Genomic DNA, 19,466 nt, shown 5'->3' with positions numbered 1-19,466 from the left:
CTGGAAAGCAGTGCTGTGTATGACTACACAATGTCTAGGTCAGCATCTTTCCTAGTGTTACTGAAGAACAAACACCCTTGCAATGGTCTGTGAGAATCAAGATCTTCCAGGACAGAGAAATGTTCCTCCTAGGAATGTTTCTAAGGGAACCATTATACCCATCCACCGGCTGAAGGTCCTGCAGTCCCAAACCTTTCGCTGCAACTTCACCCAGTTCATGCATATCCTTATGGTACTGATGTGAATGAACAAGTTGAGGAACTCAGCTGGAGTCCTGTGACTTCCAGGAAAGCCTACCTAAGTAACCTGTAGATGCTAGTAACACAATCACAAAGACAAAGGCAAAACCTGACACATTGCTTCTATTACTTTTTAAAACAGTCAATAGCTCCTTGGTTTCCAAGAAACCACTTTGACAAGACTTACCTAAAAACGAAGTCAGATTTATCAATTTCGGCTCCACAGAGAGACTTGTTCAGAATTCCTGCATTACCAACCACTGCACAGTGGTTAAAAGGGTAGCCCACAAAAGGTTGGGACTAGTGGGAGAGAGGAGAAACAAGTCATGAGACATGATTGCTTGAAAATTAGAATCAACTCTAAGTAGAAGAGATGTAACTCCCAAAGACCCCAAGAAAAAATAAATCCAAAGTATCATCAGTTGGATCCCAGAAACTTAACTTTTCATGTGTGCTTAGAAGAAGAAAAAAAAGAGTAAGAAAAATAATCAGAAACAGACTTTGGGGGATTTTCAAAAAAGCAGCACGGGATTTAGAGCAATGACTTCTCAAGTAGGAACATTTGCTGTGAAAGCAAGAACTGAGTCAAAATCCCCAGCTCCCATGTCAAATCCAGAGACATGTCTGCAGTCTTGCATGGGGTAGGAGGAGGCAGGTACATCATGGGAATTCCAGTTTGTTGACCAGCCAGTCTAACTGAAACAGTGAGCTCTGGGTTCTACCAGAGTCTGTCTCAAAGCTCAAGGTGTACAGCAATGATGGAGGAAGGCACTAAAAGTCTTGTGTTGTTTTTTTATGTGTATGAGTACCCTGGTATACATGTGCACATACACCACACATAAACTCACACAATATCTAACTCATTAAATAAATAAATGCATAGTATTGTGATCAACTTATTATAATTTAAAAATATCATGTAAGTTTGTTTCATTTCTCTTAGGATGTATAAACACTACACATTCTCTGTATAACAGCCTGGGAACTTGCTTTGTAGACCAGGCTGGCTTCAAACTCACAGAGATCTGCCTGCCTCTGTTCCCCAAATGCTGGGGTTAAAGGTATGGGCCACCACCACCCAGCTTAACATGATGTTTCTGTTGAAGCTATTTTATCAAGGAAGCCAGGCTGGCTTCAATATCACTATGCAGCTGAGGGTGGCCTAGGATGTCTGATCCTCCTGCCACTACCTTCCACAAACATACCGTACCTCTTGCTACATAGAGTAGTTAAAGAAAAATGGGAAAATTACATATCGTGTCTTTCCAACAAACAGGAGCAGCTCAGAATTAAACAGAGAGGACACAAGAAGTTAGAAAATGGCATTAAATCTTTGTTTTAATGTGTGGAATTAAAGATAATTTATCAAAATTTTCTTTGCTTCACTAATCCTCAAGCATGCAGGCTCAATGAAGTCATTGGATTTATGCTGACCCGTCCCACAGATGGCCACCAGTGAGCTTTGGGGACTCTCTGGACTGACATTTTTTTCTTTCCCTCCCAGGACTCATTTTGTTTACCCTAAAAGGTTGCTCATTTCCCCCACATCCTCCACATATAAAGTAAAATGTTGCCATTCAACAGTACACGTTTCCCTTGCTACTCCATTTCCCTTGATGGAATTGTATCCTAGACCCTGAACTTATATCCCACAGTGATGAGGTCTGTTTGTCCCTTATGTTAGACTGCATCCTCACCGGCAGAGAACATGTTTCTTCATTTTTCATTTCCCCTCATCTCTTACCCCATAGCTAGAATAATACTATATTATTCGTGGTGTGCTTTCCATAAGGACTGGCTGGTCCAGTGCTTCTTCCACAGTGCAGTCCCATTTGTGTGTTAGAGATGACTCATTCGATATTGCAAGAGACGACTGGGCAACGCTCAGCAAGCAATCCTGTTAGCTGGCAGTTGAATTACCCGTAGCATGAAATTGGCCATGATGTTAGTATCTAAAGCACAGAGTATGGGAGAGACCACACCACCAAGGCACCTCTCTCCCCAGAGTCAAGTCATTGACTCCACTGGAAATATCCTAGGACTGCTGTGGATGAGCTTTCCAGAGTGCTGGCAGACCCCTGAGCCACGGTCAGAGCCACCTGCTCCCGACACTGCATCTGGGAGATGCCCAACAAGCACACAAAGCTTTCTGTAAGGTTGTCTTTGTGTTATAACTGTCACATTACATTTACTGTATGAGAGGCATTGTTCCACATGCTTAACTTACCAGAAGATTTTTTAAACTCCTTTATAGATGAGTAAGTAAAGGGGCAAGCTGAAGCACCAGCTCTGGACAGGCAGAACTGGGTTGTGACTCAAGCAGGCTGCTCCAAGCACTGCCCAGCCCACAGTTTCTCACTAGTCAGTGGATTGACACCTTCACCATGCATTCTTCTCTATCCAGAAAAGACCTAGTGCCATGCCTGGCTTTTACATAATGCTTCCCAGACAGTGAAAGCTATTTCTCATCTTTGAAGTTTAAGCCAAGGATGGTTTCAGAGTTTTTACTCAATGATTTCTCAATAAATTCTAAATTGTATAGACAGGGTGAAATGCAATAGCGCAAATTCACTCTTTATGGCACAAAAGAAAACATTGCTAAGGAAACACACCTCGTATTAAACCCTCAAAGTAATGGCTGTTTTGTTTTCTGGTTTCTTGGTCAATTGGAAAGAAATGGCCTTATGTTTGAGGAGCTGGTGTTCAGTAGAAGCTGAAACAAATTACAAACCTCAGTATCCCCTAAAAAATAAATTAGAATTTGGAGTATTACTTCACATTTTTTCAATGGAAAGGTTTTATGACAAGCTTCTCTGAACCTGGTGATCCTAGGAGCTGTGGGCACAGAGGAGCAGGGGAAGCCTTGTAGACCACAGGAAGGAGGGTACAAGAGAGGTCAGCTTCAACCTGATCCCCAGCAATGGTGACACTATTTTACTCAGGTCACCCAGTAGAATTTCTTGTTTGTCAACTAAAAACAAACAAACAAGAAATCAGGATAATGGGAAATGGGTGCAGTTGTTAATATACAGAATTGCCAGCTTTCGTCATCTTCTTTTCAGGATGCTATGTGAAAGACATACGCAGCAGCATCTCTGAATTGGGCAACAGAAAGCAAGGTAAACACCCAAAAATGTGCCTAGATGGAGAGAGGCTAGCTTCCTACAGCATAGAAATACATTATTATTAGCCATGATTTCATTTACTGGTAGTTTCATGCATTGTGTGGATGTTTTATGAGGGTCTTGTTTTTGTTTGGATGTTTTCTGTCTGTTTTTGTAGTTGGGAATGAAATTTGGAAATTTGTATCTGATATGCATACTGCCACTAAGCTATATAGAGCTCCACTACTTGGTGTTTGGAGATAGTCTCATTATGCCAGGCTGGATTCAAACTCAGGATCATCCTGCCTCCACCCCCTGAGTGCAAGAATTATATACATAAGACACCAAGTTCAACTAAGATTTTATTCTTAAACTTTCTTGAGGTATACTTATTTACAACAAAGTGCACTTTTTTGTTAACCATTTAAAAATACCAAATTTGTCTTTGTTTTAAAATTTAAATTTTTTTTCTTCTTAGGGAGTCACATTGCATTCAGAATTGCTTCCATAGGGACTGGGGGATGTAGCTCAGTGGTAGAGTCCTTACCAAATATGGGCAGGGTCCTGGGTTCAGTCTCAAGGAGATAAAACATAAATATAAAAGAACTAGATGCTTAGATGGGCCCACCCCTATGCATGTCCCATATGCCATAAAATAATATGGTAGCCTTAAAATTACTTATTCATTCCTGCAAGTCACGACCTCAAACCACCCTTACTCACCACTGGGAACATGTGGAAAATGTTCTCTCGAATGGGAATTTGCTTCTTGCTTTCCACCTCATAGCTCAAGTTTGTCCCCACTGGAGTGTTGTTCTGGGAAACCACGAAGTACTGCACTGCATCACAACAGGAAGCCAGCTTTGCTCTACAATGGATGAGAATAAAAGTAAGCGAGGAAGACACCAAACGTGGTCATGACAATGGATGCAGCAAAAGAAGATTTGGGCTGTTGAGTTTCAAATGGAAGACAAACTAGGCACCAACATGACATCACTCCTCTGCAGCCCTGGGTGGGAGGATGGGTGCACACCCTGAGGTAGAAGCCCCCCCCCCGTTACAGAGTTAACAGTTCTGAAGACAACATTTGCAGTGATTAAAAACTTCTTTGCAATGAAATTGCTAAGACAAAGAGGGAAGTGAGAGAATCCATCATAGTAGTCCCCTTAGTTAGAGTTTGTGAGGTTTCAATCACCCGACTGAAACTCCACTCTGAGATAATTTCAAGATGATGAGCCCATTTCATATAACTTTAGTACAGACCATTGTTATGTTGAGTTTTTACTTTTTCACATTTTGTTTGCATATGTATGGGTATTTTATTTGCTCTTAAGCACTGGGTCATCTCTGTAGCCCCAGTTTTTTGTTTCTCATCCCTCTATTCCCCCAGCTCCTCCGCCCTTCCTGCTTCCCCCAGATCAACTCCTCCTCTATTTCCCTTAAAAAAGAGAGAACAAAGAGCAGGCCTCCCAGGGATATCAACTGAACATGACTGATACAATAAGACTGGGCACAAACCCTCATATCACAGCTGGATATGGCAACCCAGTAGGGGAAAGGGGGGCCCACGTTCAGGCAAAAGAGTCAGAGACACTCCCCATTCCCATTGTTGAGAGTCCCAAGAACATCAAGCTACACAACCATAACGTATATGCAGAGGACATAGCTCAGCCCCATACAGAGTCTGACACAAAGACAGAATCCATCCTTCTACTGCATAAAAGAAACACACCTCAACCTCAAAGACATATGGTACCTCAGAGTTAAGGGTTGGTAAAAGATTTTCCAATAAAATAGACCGAAGAAACAAGCGGGTGTAGCAATCCTAATACCTAACAAATTAGACTTTAAACTAAAATCAGTCCAAAGAGATAAAGAAGGTCTTTTCATATTCATCACAGGAGAAATACATCAAGATGAAGTCTCAGTTCTAAACATCTATGCCCCAAATACAAAGGTATCCTCATTCGTAAACAAAACATTACTAAAACTCAAATTGCACCTAAAACCTCACATACTTATAGTGGGAGACTTCAACAACCCACTGTCACCACTAGACAGAACCATTGGAAAGCAACTTCTTGGCTACTTACCATCTGCTGGGAGAGCTTTCATAGCCTTCCACAGTAAATGTCAAGGTTCATGAGCCACACACCTGTAAAACCCTGTGCACTTGCCTGAGCATTTACAGACACTAGCCCCCTTAGTTCTCACAGCTTAAATGGTGGTAGACAATACTACTATACACATTTTAGACCTAAGAAAAACTGGGGTTGATTGTTGAGGAACATTTGTGTACGCTGTGAAGATGTGACTTTGCTGAGGCACCTTCTGATTGGTTTAATAGAGAGCTGAATGGCCAACAGCTCGGCAGGAAGAGGTTAGGTAGAACTTCCAGGGACAGAGAGGAGGCTGGGAAAAAGAAAGGTGGGGACGATAGGGAGACTTGAATAAGTCAGATACAGTGCAGAGGAGAGCCACATGGAAGAAATGTAGATTATTAAAAGCAGGTCAATTTGAGTTATAAGAGCTAGTTGGGGAAAAGCCTAAGGTAAGGCTAAGCTTTCGCGATTAATAATGTCTCTGTGTGATTATTTGGAGGCTGCAGATCCAAAGGTAATTCAACAAGAAGCATATTATAGTCAATCTATAAGTGAGCCAAGCACTCTGGCTTATCTCTGTAATCCCAGCGCTCAGGATGCTATGGCAGAAGGTTAGGCAGTTCAAGCCAAGCCTGGCTGTGTGGTAGGTTTGAGGGAAGAATGGGCTACACAGTGAAATCATGAAGAGGAAATGGAAGGGGCAGGGGAGAAGAAGGGAAGATGAAGAAATGTATGTTGTAAGCAACTGAAGCTCTCTGATGATTTTTCTCTCCAGTCTATCAGAATTTATAAAAATTAGGAAGAAATGCTGACTTCTTATGCCTCCTGGATGAAGCCTCCTCTTTGGGATACATTTCAAAACATTACGAGGAAACCAGTACTTGCAGATTCATGTTGGCAGCAACTCACCTTGCTGCGTGCCTTTCCAGGCACACCATATAGGCCACTGTACAGCTTACACATATCAAATGCCCCAAATTCCCAAACTGTCTGTATATAAGCGTAACACTCGGATTCTTGTTTGACATGGAAAAGGTATAGAGGCCTGTACGGAACTGTCAGGTGACCATATCACCGTGATCTAAAGTCTTGCTGGCTGCCACTTACAGCCACTTCCTCCACACACAATTTAAAGAAAAAAGAGCACGCTGCCCTAGCATGTGAGTTTCCACAAGTCAGAAAGGTCATGAGTTTCTCAGCAGGACTCAGCTTTCAAGGAGTAGACTGGCATGGGAGAAACCAGCCAAACATGTTCACCCTTGATCTCTAAAGAAGGAATCTGAAAATGTGCAACCATATCTTTGCTTCTTAGGTGGCCTCATATACACTGGTAAGTAAAGAATGTGTGTCTTCAAGGTAATTGAGATGCCATTTCCTTCCCCTTTATAGGTGCTACTTCCTTTCATTTTATTTTATTGGATTTTTTTGCTTTATTTTATATTTTATTTGTGTGGAATCTCAAACAAAATTCTCCTTTTGCTGTAAGAGGAATACTGCTTGGGTTCCCCATGAAATGTTAATCCGTCCTTAGGTCTGACAGTGGGCAGACAGTAGAGGACTGGACAGCCTGCATACTAATGACCGCCCAGCCTGGGCCCAGGGCTCCCTGCTTCCCTTCTGTTTACTACTCTGAGAGATTCCCTAATGAGATGTGGGCCACTTAGGCTGAGAGAAGGGCTGTAAGTGCCTTCTAGGTCTTAAAAATAAAGGAGTGGCATTCCACAGATTCATTCCGTCTCTGTAATTCTAACGAGAATCTGAGAAAAGGGAGGGGGATTTAGAATATAAAGATCCACACAAAGGCAGAGGATTTATTATTTACCATTTTGACCACTGCTAACTAATAATCCAATTTCATTTTGCCCTCACCTAAGGCAAGAAATCCTCCATCCATCTGCCTCTTTCCTGCTTGTCCTCTTTACTTTTCTTACAAAAAAAAAAGATTTAAAATCTTTTTATAATCTATGGATGTCTCTCTGTGTGCCTGCTGATTGTGCCCACAGAAGCTAGATCTGCTGGAGCTGGAGTTACAGGTGGCTGTGATCTGCCATGTGGTAAACTGGGAACCACACTTGGGTCCTCTGCAAGAGCAGCAAGACCTCGCAACCACTGAGGGGTCTGCCAAGCCCATCTTTTCATTCCTTTAAATTTATAATGAGTAGAAATGTACTTGATGCCCTGTTCTTGTTGCCTCCCCCACCTTGCCACAGACTACAGACAATTCATTGACTGACCAGTCATAACCCACCAGTATCGCAGCAAATGCTGCGGTCTCACCCTGTGCCAAATGCTTTGTGTCACGTTTACGTCTAACAGAGATCCTACAGACTGCACATAGTCTATGCTGTCTTTACAGAGAAGGACAATTCAAGCTCTCAAAGATAGGAAAGCCACACATTATATTCATTCGCTCTTGCGTGTTGAGCATTCATTCTTACATTCATTCGTGTGTATTTAGCACCTAGTAAATCTTTAATACTGTGAGAGGTTGTCTATACATTGGTGAGCAAAACATCACTGTCTCTGCCTTTATAGTGGTCAGGAACTATTAAGGAGAGTTACAAGGATGAGTTAATTATAAGGTAGTAAATGTCAAAGCTGAGATTAAAACCCCAAACCCAAACCCATATTCTACAGCCCACTGCCTACCTAACGCCACAGTGTACAATGTTCCCCACAAAGAAACTATAGACAATTTACATGCATATACTTCTCCTCCGGTCTAAACTACTGTGTCTCAACAGATTGTTCTAGAATCCCCAAGTTCAGGTTTGGAAGCACCTCCTAAAAATAAAGAGACCCACATGAACTCAAAGGGCTTTCTTACTTCAGTTCCAGCCACACACATCATGCAGGAATATCGTGCTAGGCCTCTACACACAGGCCTCATGCTTCAGGCTTGAGGGGCCTGTGTGCCGGCATGTGGGCCTGTGTGTGCAGTGGTCAGGGATGGGATGCAAGGAAGGTAGGAGAGAAGAAGAATTTAGCCCTGGAGGCTGACACTAAATGATCTCTGAGGTCAGTCAGGGAATGCTGAAGGCTGGCAGGTTTTTTAGTTGTCTTGCTGTAAGTTAGCTTTGTAGATCATTATCAAACTTGAATGTGGTCAGGAACTGCATAATCAAAGGAACCCTGACTAGAAGGCCAGGGAAAGGCTAGTCTCTACTGTGATGGACCATGGGTGCTGTGTAGGGTCTGTTGAGAGGCTTTTCATCCAAAAGTACATTAGCAAGGGCCTATCTGGAGACAGCAGACCGAAATCTGAGATGAGCGAATTAACCATATCAAAGATAGCCAGCTAACTTTGAGTATTTGAAAGACTGTAACATGAAGGAAGAATGCATGGACCCATGAAGCTTCAAGGTACAGAATGAGGACTGTGGGACCTGAGTACATGAATCCTCCAAAATGTGTACTCTGAAACTATAGCCCTAGAGATGACAGTATCAGGAGAAAGTCTTTGGAAGATGACTATAAATCATGAGGATGAAGCACTAAGAATATTGGTTCCCTGTGCTACCAAGAGAAGGGACCTAATCTAGGTCTGCTGGCACCCTGATTATGGACTACCAGCTTCTGGAACTGTGGGAGATAAGTGCTATTTAAACCACTCAGCTTATGGGATTTTGTTACGGCTGCTGGAGCTGACTAAAACAAGGGCAGTGTCTGGCAGCGACCCAGCGCATATTTACTGGGCAGCCAGCAGGTAATCTTCAGAGCCCAAGGTCATGGGAATTAGTACTCAAACTATTAAATACGAGCATGGATAAAACATGACCTGCCTTCTGGGAGCTTGCTCACATAGGGGAGATGTATTAGTATGTTGGTATCATCTGACATAGTATAGATTGAGATAAGAAGGCCTGATGCTAAGAGCACATGGTTGGAGCCCCACAACTGACCCAGGGCTCAGGGAAAGACCTTATAAAGGCACTGAGACCATCAAGCAGATCAGAGTCCCAGTATGTGTTTGTTGAACTGATAGTTCAATACTATTTCCACTAATATTGGGAACAATAAATCGTGTTTTATCAGAGGACAGAAAGCAGCAGGAGACCAGAGAAAGGAAGTGACTGGCAGGCTTCTGCATGAAAACCTTCTAATCAAACATTTAGATGATTTCATTTTTAGTTCTTCTTTTTTAGTTTTTGTTTTTAGGAACCTCCATCCTGATTTCCATAACTGAGACGAGTTTACATTCCCACCAGCAGGGAAGTAATCAAGCTAAGCTGCTCCTGGAAATACATCCAAAGGAGTCTAAGTCAGCATGCTACAGAGATAATAGCTCATCTGTGTTTATTGCAGTACCACTAACAACAGCCAAGCTGGAAGCAAGCTAGGTGCCCATCAACCGGTGAATGGCTGCAGAAAACATGGTACACAAAACAGTGGAGTTTTATTCATAAAGAAGGAAGAAACTGTGCCATTTGCAGGAACATGGATCACACTCTATGTTTTAGGAAACAAGATAAGCTAGATCCAAAAAAAAAAAAACAAATCATGATTTTCTTTCATATGTAGAACCTGCATTGTGTATGTGACATGTGTGTGTATGCATAGATATACATGCACACATATGCCACGGGTAAGTAGATGGCTGGTGGAACTAGCAGGTGTGAGGGCAGAAGAGTACCAGGGACTGAAAACTGAGCACATGACAGGCTCGGACAAAAGTAACCCTATGAAGCCCATCACTTTGCACAAGGACACACACTAAAAAAAAAGGTTTTCAGGAGATGGCTCAGCAGTCAAGAGCACAGAGGGCTTTTTCAGAGATCCAGCACCCATATGGTTATTCCTCACAACCATGCGTGCACCGTGCATGGGCTCACATGTATGTCTGTAAGAACCACACACACCAGATACTCAGAAACACACGTGAGCAAAACACTCAGACACATAAATCTTTTTTCAAATGTTTTCCAAACCTTAGCTGACATCAAGTGAGTGGTTTAGGGTACAAAGGGGAGAAAAGTCAGACTTGAGGTACATTTATTGAATTCAGAAAATAAAGACAAAGGATAAAGGCCGCTAGTGGACAAGGCAAGCGCTGAGTACAACGTGTTTTAGAGCAGTGGTTCTCAACCTTCCTAATACCGTGACCCTTTAATACAGTTCATCAAGTTGTGGTGACCCCCAACCATAAAGTTATTTCCACTGCTACTTCATAACTGTACTTTTGCTACTGCTACAAATCATAATGTAAATATGACTCCACAGGTTGAGAACCACTGTGCTAGACTCTCTCCAAAGACAGGTGGAATCCATTCATTTCACAAATAGTCTTCATGGGCTGCTCTGGGACAGTGAACAGGTCAAGCCCATCTGTCTCCGTCTTGCACTTGTCGCAGCACAATTTGGATGAAAAGAAGAATGAGAGAAGCCCCAGCCAGAGCAGAGCAATGGAGGAGACGAATGGTCTGTTAACTATGGTTAGCAGGAAAGGTCAGCGAGATGAGCAATCTTTTTTCCCTCCAAGGGTCACAGAACCACAGGGAAGAAAATCAATAGACGCTTGTGTAAGCAAAGAACAATTTGATTCTCCTCCCCAGAGAGTCATAGAGAATACTGTATTCATAAACTTAATAAATTTTTGAAAAGGTAATAGAAAACACGTTAATGAATGCAGGAGGCTTTTATTTGGGCTGTTAAGAGCTCAGCTCTGTTAAGGGCAGAAAATGGGTAGAGCAAACTAAAACTGTAGAGAAATCAAGAAGGAACAAAGATATGGATGGACATAGCACAAGGCAGGGAAGGAAAAAAAAAACAGATGTAAAAAGGTTAGAGAAAGAAAGGACCAAGAAAACCAGAGCTATAAAAGCCGAGAATAAAAGGCAGTTACACACAGCAAGAGAGATATGCCACACACGAAACAGAGAGCAAATGTGTGCAGAACCACAGTTCTACACAGGCAGAACCATCCATAGACACAGACAGAAGGGCAGGAAACACAATGGATACCCAGACAAGAACAGCTTCTGTATATAAATAATAATAGCAACTACAAACAGAAGTCCTGCAAGCATTTGCAGTATTCATTTATTTAATCCTCAAAGCAGCCCCAGAAGGGAAAATTTTTTCTAATCACCTTGTTCTCCCCAGTTTCAGGTGCAGTTGGAGGTGAAGTGACTACCCTGGGTTCAGATGACTAGCCTGACTAGGACTTGAACCCAGGTGGTCCAGCCAATTCCATGACTCCCTTCTCTCCTTATCAATGCTGTCTCACAGGTGCACACATAAAACCATAACAGAAAAAAACATACAAAGAGAGTTCACTGTCATAAGACATGGATTGAATTTGACTTCATGGAGAAAATACATCTTGAGAAATTTTGGAAATCATGATTAGATATTTTAAAAATATTTATAAGATTTAATATTTAAGCAAATGGCTTGAGGTTGAATGAATAAAATCCAGAACAATGTGTGAATTAAGAATTTATGTTGAAGTTGCCGGGTGGTGGTGGCGTACGCAGGCAGAGGCAGGCAGGTCTCTGTGAGCTCGAGGCCAGGCTGGACCGAGACCGACAGCCTCCAAAACAATACAGAGAAACCCTGTCTTGTAGAAAAAAACCAAAAAAAAAAAAGATTTATGTTGAAGTCAGGAGGTAGTGGTGCATGCCTTTAATCCCAGCACTCGGGAGGCAGAGGCAGGCAGATCTCTGTGAGTTTGAGACCAGTCTGGTCTACAAGAGCTAGTTCCATGACAGCCTCCAAAGCCTCAGAGAAATCCTGTCTCAAAAACAAAACAAACAAAAAAGAATTTATATTGAAAAAGGCAAGCACAAGAAGGGTTATAGGAGTAAATACTGTTGAAATATATTAAGGGTAGAAAAGAATTACAGAGAAATAGGCAATGACAGCCAGGGCCAAGCTGAGCCTCCAACTGAGATGTCCATGGCCTCCAGGAAAGATCCAGAAAAGAGACCAGGTCGTCTCCCACCCACAGCAAAGCTGATGACTCAGCATAGTTTTAATTCATACAGAGCTTGTAAATGGAAGCAGGGCACCAAGCTCCAGTAGAAGGCACAGTGAGCCTGTGAACAAGCAGAGTTGTAAAGTCTTTGACAACAGGAAATAGGTTCAGCCTCCCAGATGGCTTCAGACACCATTTGGAAAGAGCACAAAGCCAATGTTGAATGGAACTCTCTAGAATGTTGCTGCTGCTGCAGTTGCTTGGTTGTTCCCTGCTTTCCCAAACTGTTAAAGTCAACAGTGAATTACATAAGTGAGGAAAAGCAAGCCTAGAAATACCAAACCAGCTAAGAAGAATCTTAAGACGTGCTTCAGTTTCCCATTGTTGCAGTGTGAAGTGGATGTAAGGAAGTCATCGTGAACTGCAGGTCTTCACCTCTCCTCCACATCCAATCTGCCATTTTCATCCTAGCTCTGCAGCACACCACTATGGTGGCCTCTCCTCTCTCTCTGCCCCCATCTCTAGAAGATCACATAGAGCGCCTCCAAACTCCCTCACACTTTCATCCTCTTATTCCAGTTCCCTTATCCAGCAGGCCTTTCCTGGGAACCCACCAGTCACACGGCCAGCAAAGCAGACGGGCCAGGGAAGCAGATAGCTAGCTTTAGGTCTTTCCTCTCCTTCCTTCCTGCCAAATACTATCCCAGGTATCATCCCCAGCTCTGTAGTAGACTCCCTGCTGTGACCTCTCTTCACTCCCTGCCCCAGTCCCAAGAGACTAAGTAGGTCCTGGGGGGAACACCCTGCTTTCCTCCCTCCTGTGACTCTTCCAATACCCTCAGCCCCACTGCTAAACATCATCTTCTAATACCTAGAGACACACTGTACCCAGAAACCACACTAGCCATACCAAGCAGGATCTCAGCATTCCCTATCAGGCAACACACAGCCACCAAACTCTTCTAGAATCAGAGAGGGCAACAGAAACCAAAAAACAAAATACCCACACAACAATGTCAAGATCAGATATCAATACCTAGAATTATAATAATCTCAAACCCAGATGCCTATGGGGCTGGAGAGAAGGCTCGAATGTTAAAAATACAATCAATAAGAGCTATGGCAATATGTTCTCAGTAGAACCCAGGAACACTACTATAGACGACTCTGAGAAATGCAACATAGCTGAAGCAAAAGGCAAGGACTTTACAAATATGGTAGAAGTCCTTAAAGAAGAAATGAATAAATCACTTGAAATATATCTAGAAAGAAACTAATAAAGCAGTTCAGGACCTGAAAGTAGAAATAAAATCAATAAAGAAAACCCAAACAAAGGGAAACCTGGAAGTGGAAAGCTTAGAAACTTGAACAGGAATCTCAGAGGCAAGCCCCACCATCAGAATACAGAAGATGGAAGAGAGAATCACAGGCATTGGAGACATACTAGAAGAAACAGATACCTTGGTCAAAGAAAGTATTAAATCTAAAAATCTGCAGCTACAAAACATCTAGAAAATCTGGGACACTGTGAAAAGATCAAATCTACAAATAATAGGAAGGGAGGAAGGATAAAAAACCCAAGTCTAAGGCACAGAAAATATTTTCAACAAAATCATAGAAAAAAATTCCCAACCAAGAGAAGAAAGTGCCTATTAAGGTACAAGAAGCACACAGAACACCAAATAGACTGGCCAGAAAAGAAATTTCCTTGACCAGAAAAAATTAAACATATAGAACAATGAAAGAATATTAAGTCTGCAAGGAAAAAAGACAGACCTATTAGAATAACACCTGACTTCTCAATGGAAACTCTAAAAGCTAGAGTCTTAGTTAGGGTTTCTGTTGCTGTGAGGGGAAACCATGACAATACTAACTCTTATAAATGAAAAATATCTAATTGGGGTGGCTTACACTTTTAGTTCATTATCATCATAATATGACATGGTGGTGTACAGGCAGACATGGTGTACTATAAGAATTCTACAATGTGACCCACAGGCAACAGGAAGTGGTCTGTGAAATTGGGCATAGCTTGAGCATAGGAGACCTCAAAGCCTGCCCCCCTCCCACAGTGACACACTTTTCCCAAAAAGGCAACACCTACTCTAACAAAGCCACACTTCCTAATAATGCCTCTCCCTATGAGCAAGCTGGTATGGCTATTTTAATATCTGACAAAATAGACTTCAAACCAAAACTAATCAGAAGAAATAGCAAAGACACTACACACTCATGAAAGGAAAAATTCACCAAGAGGACATTGCAAGTTTTAACATTTGTTCTCCAAACACAACCGAGTTTTAAAAAGAAACACTACTATAGTTTAAAATCACATATTGGCTCTCACATTGATAGTGGGTGACTTCAATATCCCACTCTCACCAATAATCAATAGATAAGTCATCCAGACAGAGACTAAACAGAGAAATGCTGGAATCAACTGACATTATAAACCAAATGGACCTAATAGGTGCTTATAGAACATTTCACCCAAACACAAAAGAATATACTTCATGGAACTTCCTCCAAAATTGACCATGTACTCAGACATAAAGCACGTCTCATCAAATACAAGATCAAATAACACCTTGTACCCTATCACAACACCACAGATTAAGGCCGGATATCATTAACAACAAAACAACAGGAAACCTACAAACTCGTGGAAACTGAACAATGAAAAATTTGATCAATATAAAATTAAGAAAGAAATGAAAGGCTTTCTGGAATTGAATGAAAATGGATGTACAATGTATACAAACTTATGGCATACAATGAAGGCAGCTCCAAGAGGCAACACACATATGAACTCTCTCAGAGACTGAGGCATGCACAGGTATGAACCCCAGATTAGGTCCTAGAGCTGAAAGAAGTGAACACAAGTCCCCAACCCTAATGAGGATCTATCTCCAATTAATAACCACATATAAATGAAACCAGAGGTCTGGAACCAGACCAATGACTTTGCAATAAATACTTGCAAGTAAAGACATGAATAATCTTTTACCTCCTGACTCACTGTGTCACACTACAGCTTCCATGATGAGAATTTTCCCTTTGCTCTTTTCTTTTGTTCTCTTAAACTTTATTTTATTTTGGGGTGGGGGGTTGCAAGGGTAGAGGACAGATACAAAGCAATGGGAAATAAAGGGGATCGTGACGCATGATGTGAAAGAAACAAAGAAAAAATAAAAAGAAAATTTTAAAAAATGTTATCTAGGTGACATCTTGAAAAACACAAGTAATTGAATCACAAAATTCACCTTTGGATGCAATTATTATGAAAGTCCTGGATCAACTTTTTCTTTCTTTTTGACGAGACAGGGTTTCTCTGTATTGTTTTTGAGGCTGTCAGACCAGCCCAGCCTGGAACTCACAGAGATACGCCTGCCTCTGCCCTCCGAGTTCTGGGATTAAAGGCGTGCGCCACCACCGCCTGGCATCCTGGATCAACTTTAATGACATTATAACATTGAATAAAGTTTTTCCACAAAAAAGTAGCTTTTCCAAGGGAGTAAAACAAACTACTCTTAAGGATAGGTGACATGCCTAGCAGTAGATGACCAACAGAAAACAAACTTAAGGGCATCCTTGGAGATTCCTTGTCTCGTGATATCATCTCAGCACTTTATTTTTTGTTTTAGTTCAATTTTTACTTTTATTTTTATTTATTTGTGTTTATGTTTCTGGTTTTATGTTTTATGGGATTCCTGAGTGTGTGAACTCAGGGTCTCTGCATCTTTTTCTGCTAATTGTGCCTTCTCTTGGGATCGTTTCCTTCTCTCTCTGTGTTGTTTTGTCTATTGCGATTTGTTTGGCTTTATTTCATCTGATTATATTTTATTATTATCTGTTAGATGCCTGTGTATACAAATGGGAGGAGGAACAAGGACTAGTGGACAGAGAGGAAGCTGTGATCATAATGTCTTGTATGAAAGAAGTCTATTTCAGTGAAAGAACAAAAATAAGTAATTTGTGCTGAACTTTTGTTGACAGAGTTCATAGTTTTACTTAGGAAGATATTTTTAGGGAAAGAAAATGACGACTAAAAAGAAACCTTTTGTTGCTATTGTTGTTTTGCAAACCTGGACTGGCACCATGTGAGGTCCTTAGTGAAGTCCTGTCCTGTGAACTCTCTCCTCTCTCTCTCTCTCTCTCTCTCTCTCTCTCTCTCTCTCTCTCTCTCTCTCTCTCTCTCTCTCTCTCTCTCTCTCTCTCCCTCCCTCTCCCTCTCTCCCTCCCTCTCCCTCTCTCCCTCCCTCTCCCTCTCCCTCTCCCCCTCTCTCTCTCTCTGTGTGTGTGTGTGTGTGTGTGTGTGTGTGTGTACAGAGAAGCCTGAGGACAATCTCAATGGGTTGGTCCTTACCTTTCACTTTGTTTTGATTGCAGGTTCTTCTGTTTCTGCCATTCTGCAAATCCTAGACTAGATGTACCACAAGCTTCCAAGGGGCTTTTCTTGTCTCCTCACCATAGGAGTACTGGGATTATATAAACATGCCAATGGGTCCTGTTGTCTTACATGGGTTCTAGGGATTTGAACTTTGTTTAGCTTGTTCAGCAAGTATGTTTTTATCACTGAGCCAATTCCCTGGTCCAGTAAAGCTTTTTTTTTTGAGAAATCGTTTGGATTATTTTGATGCTATTTCCTCTTCCAAAAGCTCTCATTATTTTATGAATTTACACACACTAGATTAAGTCTGAATTGAATGCACCTGTAGAAAGTAATCCACACCTGCCTCAAGAAGTTTTGTCCTACTCTCTGAATGAAGTCCACATCTTGAACAGGTAGAGGATGAGGTAGGGAGGTCATACCTACATGATCTTTTATGGAGGCTGGCTCACATCCTAGATGGCCTCTGACTGCCCTTGGAAAGCCAGCACTCATCTCCGGCATTCTTCCAAGGCAAATACCAGGATTCCCTGTGGAATTTATCATCTGCTCTTTGGCTCTAGTCCCAAACTCAGCTTCTGTTTCTGCCTAGGGGGAACTAGACACACACTCCCCCTTTGGGCCTCTGGCTTCAGTATAGATCTTTACTTTCCAAATCTGCCCTCAGGCTCTGCCCAACAGCATGTCAAATGCAAATGACCAGTTCCCAACTTGTGTTTTCCATCTCTCTTTCCCAACTGTGAGTTAAATAATTCAGGCACGCAGAACTTTAGGACCTTTCTATAATTTTGCTGATTAATGTTCAGGCATTTCATAGACACTTCTGTTTAGACATTAGAACATGGAAGTTGATCATCCATATTGAAGAGGAGGGTCAGACAGCCAATGGCTTCTATAGCAGTAAGTAGAAAATAATGCTCCAGATAATTACAACTTAGAAAGTTGAGGCTTTATACTTGATGTTCAGTGTGACCTATTTTCCATCATGAAAAGATCAAAGAACATTCTAATGGAACAAGCTGAATAAGAAGTGTTGTTCCTCATAGCAGGTATGGTAAAAATCTATATGAATTGATAACAGACAAAAAAACTGGGACATATGTGTGTATATACTTCTCCCTATGCAGAGGGCTGGATCTGAAGCTATTTAGTTAAGTTATTGCCTTCTTACTACCTCATAGACATGCCATATCTGTTATAGATATCAAGAGTGTTAAATATTCTTAGTGAAATGTTAATAATACGCTAAAATTATTTCAAACTGGAAATAACAACAACTGTCATGTAGTGAGAGGCTAAGAGATAATTGACTTCCTACTGAGCATTTCATTGTAGGGAATACTTCTTTAAATAAAAGTAAGTATCGTCTCCATTTTACAAAACAAGGAGATTAGAGATGGGAAGTGTACTTGTTTATAATAATGATGATGCATGAACAGCCAATGGTCATATGGAAAATGTGCCTTTGTGATATTTCAGTGGGAGATGGACATAGTGGTTTGTCTACATAGAAAATTCCATGCCAGCCAAGGCTATATGGCAAAACCCTGTCTCAGAAAGAAAAGGGGGTGAGGGGAACAAGTTCAAAGCCTACATGGTAAGTGGCTAAACACTGAGCCATCTTAGTGGCCCAAAAATGATTTTTTTCATAAGACTTTCAAGACAATGCAATGAAAATAGTTTTATCAATTAATGGTACTCAGGTTAATGAATATGAATGTGGAGATCTATCTTATGACACAATACTAATTCAAAATGGATCATGGGATCAAATGTAAGGGTTAACCTGAAAGTCTTTGAGGAAAATATAATCTGTTTTAGTTTCTTTTCCATCACTGTGACCAAATTACCTGGCAGAGACAAGTTAAAAGGGAAAGACTTACTGTGCCCATACTTTCAGAGATTTGATACATCTTAGTAGCTGATAATGATGATCAGAGCAGCATGCCAAAGCAGTCAAGTCTCTATCCCAGTGACCCAGGAGGCAGAGACACAGAAAATGGTCAGGGTGGGTCCTAGAGCAGCTGCCAGTGACTGACTTGCTCCAGCAAAGCCTCATCTTGGGAAGCGTCACATCCCCCAAAATAGCACCACCATCTTGTGCCAAGCAATCAAACCATGATCCTCTGAGCAGTAGTTCTCATGCTATAGGTTGCAACCCCATGGTTAGCTCTTTACATTAGGATTCATAACAGTAGCAAAATTACAGTTATGAAGCAGCAAAAACCGTAATTTTATGGTTGAGGTCATCACAACATGAGGAACTGTAGTATTACAGGGTTGCAGTATTAGGAAGGTTGAGAACCATTGCTCATGATATTCTATACCAGTCAAATATTCAAGGTGACCTCATAAGGTAAATGCCTTTAATTCAAGAGTCTCCATCTTACATTACTTCCCATTACTGTGATAAACACCATGATTATAAACAACCTAGGGGAAGAAAATATTTGTATCATCTTATACTTTCAGGTCACGCTTCATCACTGAGGGAACTGAGAGCAAGAACTCAAGGCAGGAACATGGATTCAGGAAATGAAGCAGAGACCATGGAGGAATGTGGCTTATTGGGTTGTTCTTCATGGTTTGCTCAGCCTGATTTGTTATACGATCCAGGACAATCTTCCCAGGGGTGACACCATCCACAGTGAGTTGAGTCCTCCCAAATCAATCAATAAAGAAAATGCTCTACAGACTTGCCTTGTAGCCATCTGA

At 41.5% G+C, this 19,466-nt stretch overlaps 1 protein-coding gene across 1 annotated transcript in view; it reads right to left on the bottom strand.

The window, feature by feature from the left end:
* Positions 1-19,466, bottom strand: part of St8sia6 (ST8 alpha-N-acetyl-neuraminide alpha-2,8-sialyltransferase 6) — a 136,950-nt gene that overhangs the window by 9,860 nt on the left and 107,624 nt on the right. Inside the window, exons 6-7 of the mRNA XM_040755462.1 lie at positions 4,067-4,211; positions 427-539 (exon numbers count right to left, since the gene is read on the bottom strand). Coding sequence (XP_040611396.1) covers positions 427-539; positions 4,067-4,211 — 258 coding nt within the window. The remainder of the gene's footprint in view (positions 1-426; positions 540-4,066; positions 4,212-19,466) is intronic.

This window comes from Mesocricetus auratus, unplaced genomic scaffold (assembly GCF_017639785.1).
Source record: "Mesocricetus auratus isolate SY011 unplaced genomic scaffold, BCM_Maur_2.0 Super-Scaffold_100013, whole genome shotgun sequence".
Lineage (NCBI taxonomy): Eukaryota > Metazoa > Chordata > Mammalia > Rodentia > Cricetidae > Mesocricetus > Mesocricetus auratus.
The sequence above is the reverse complement of the archived record's forward strand: the minus strand, read 5'-3'. Positions and strand labels throughout refer to the sequence as shown.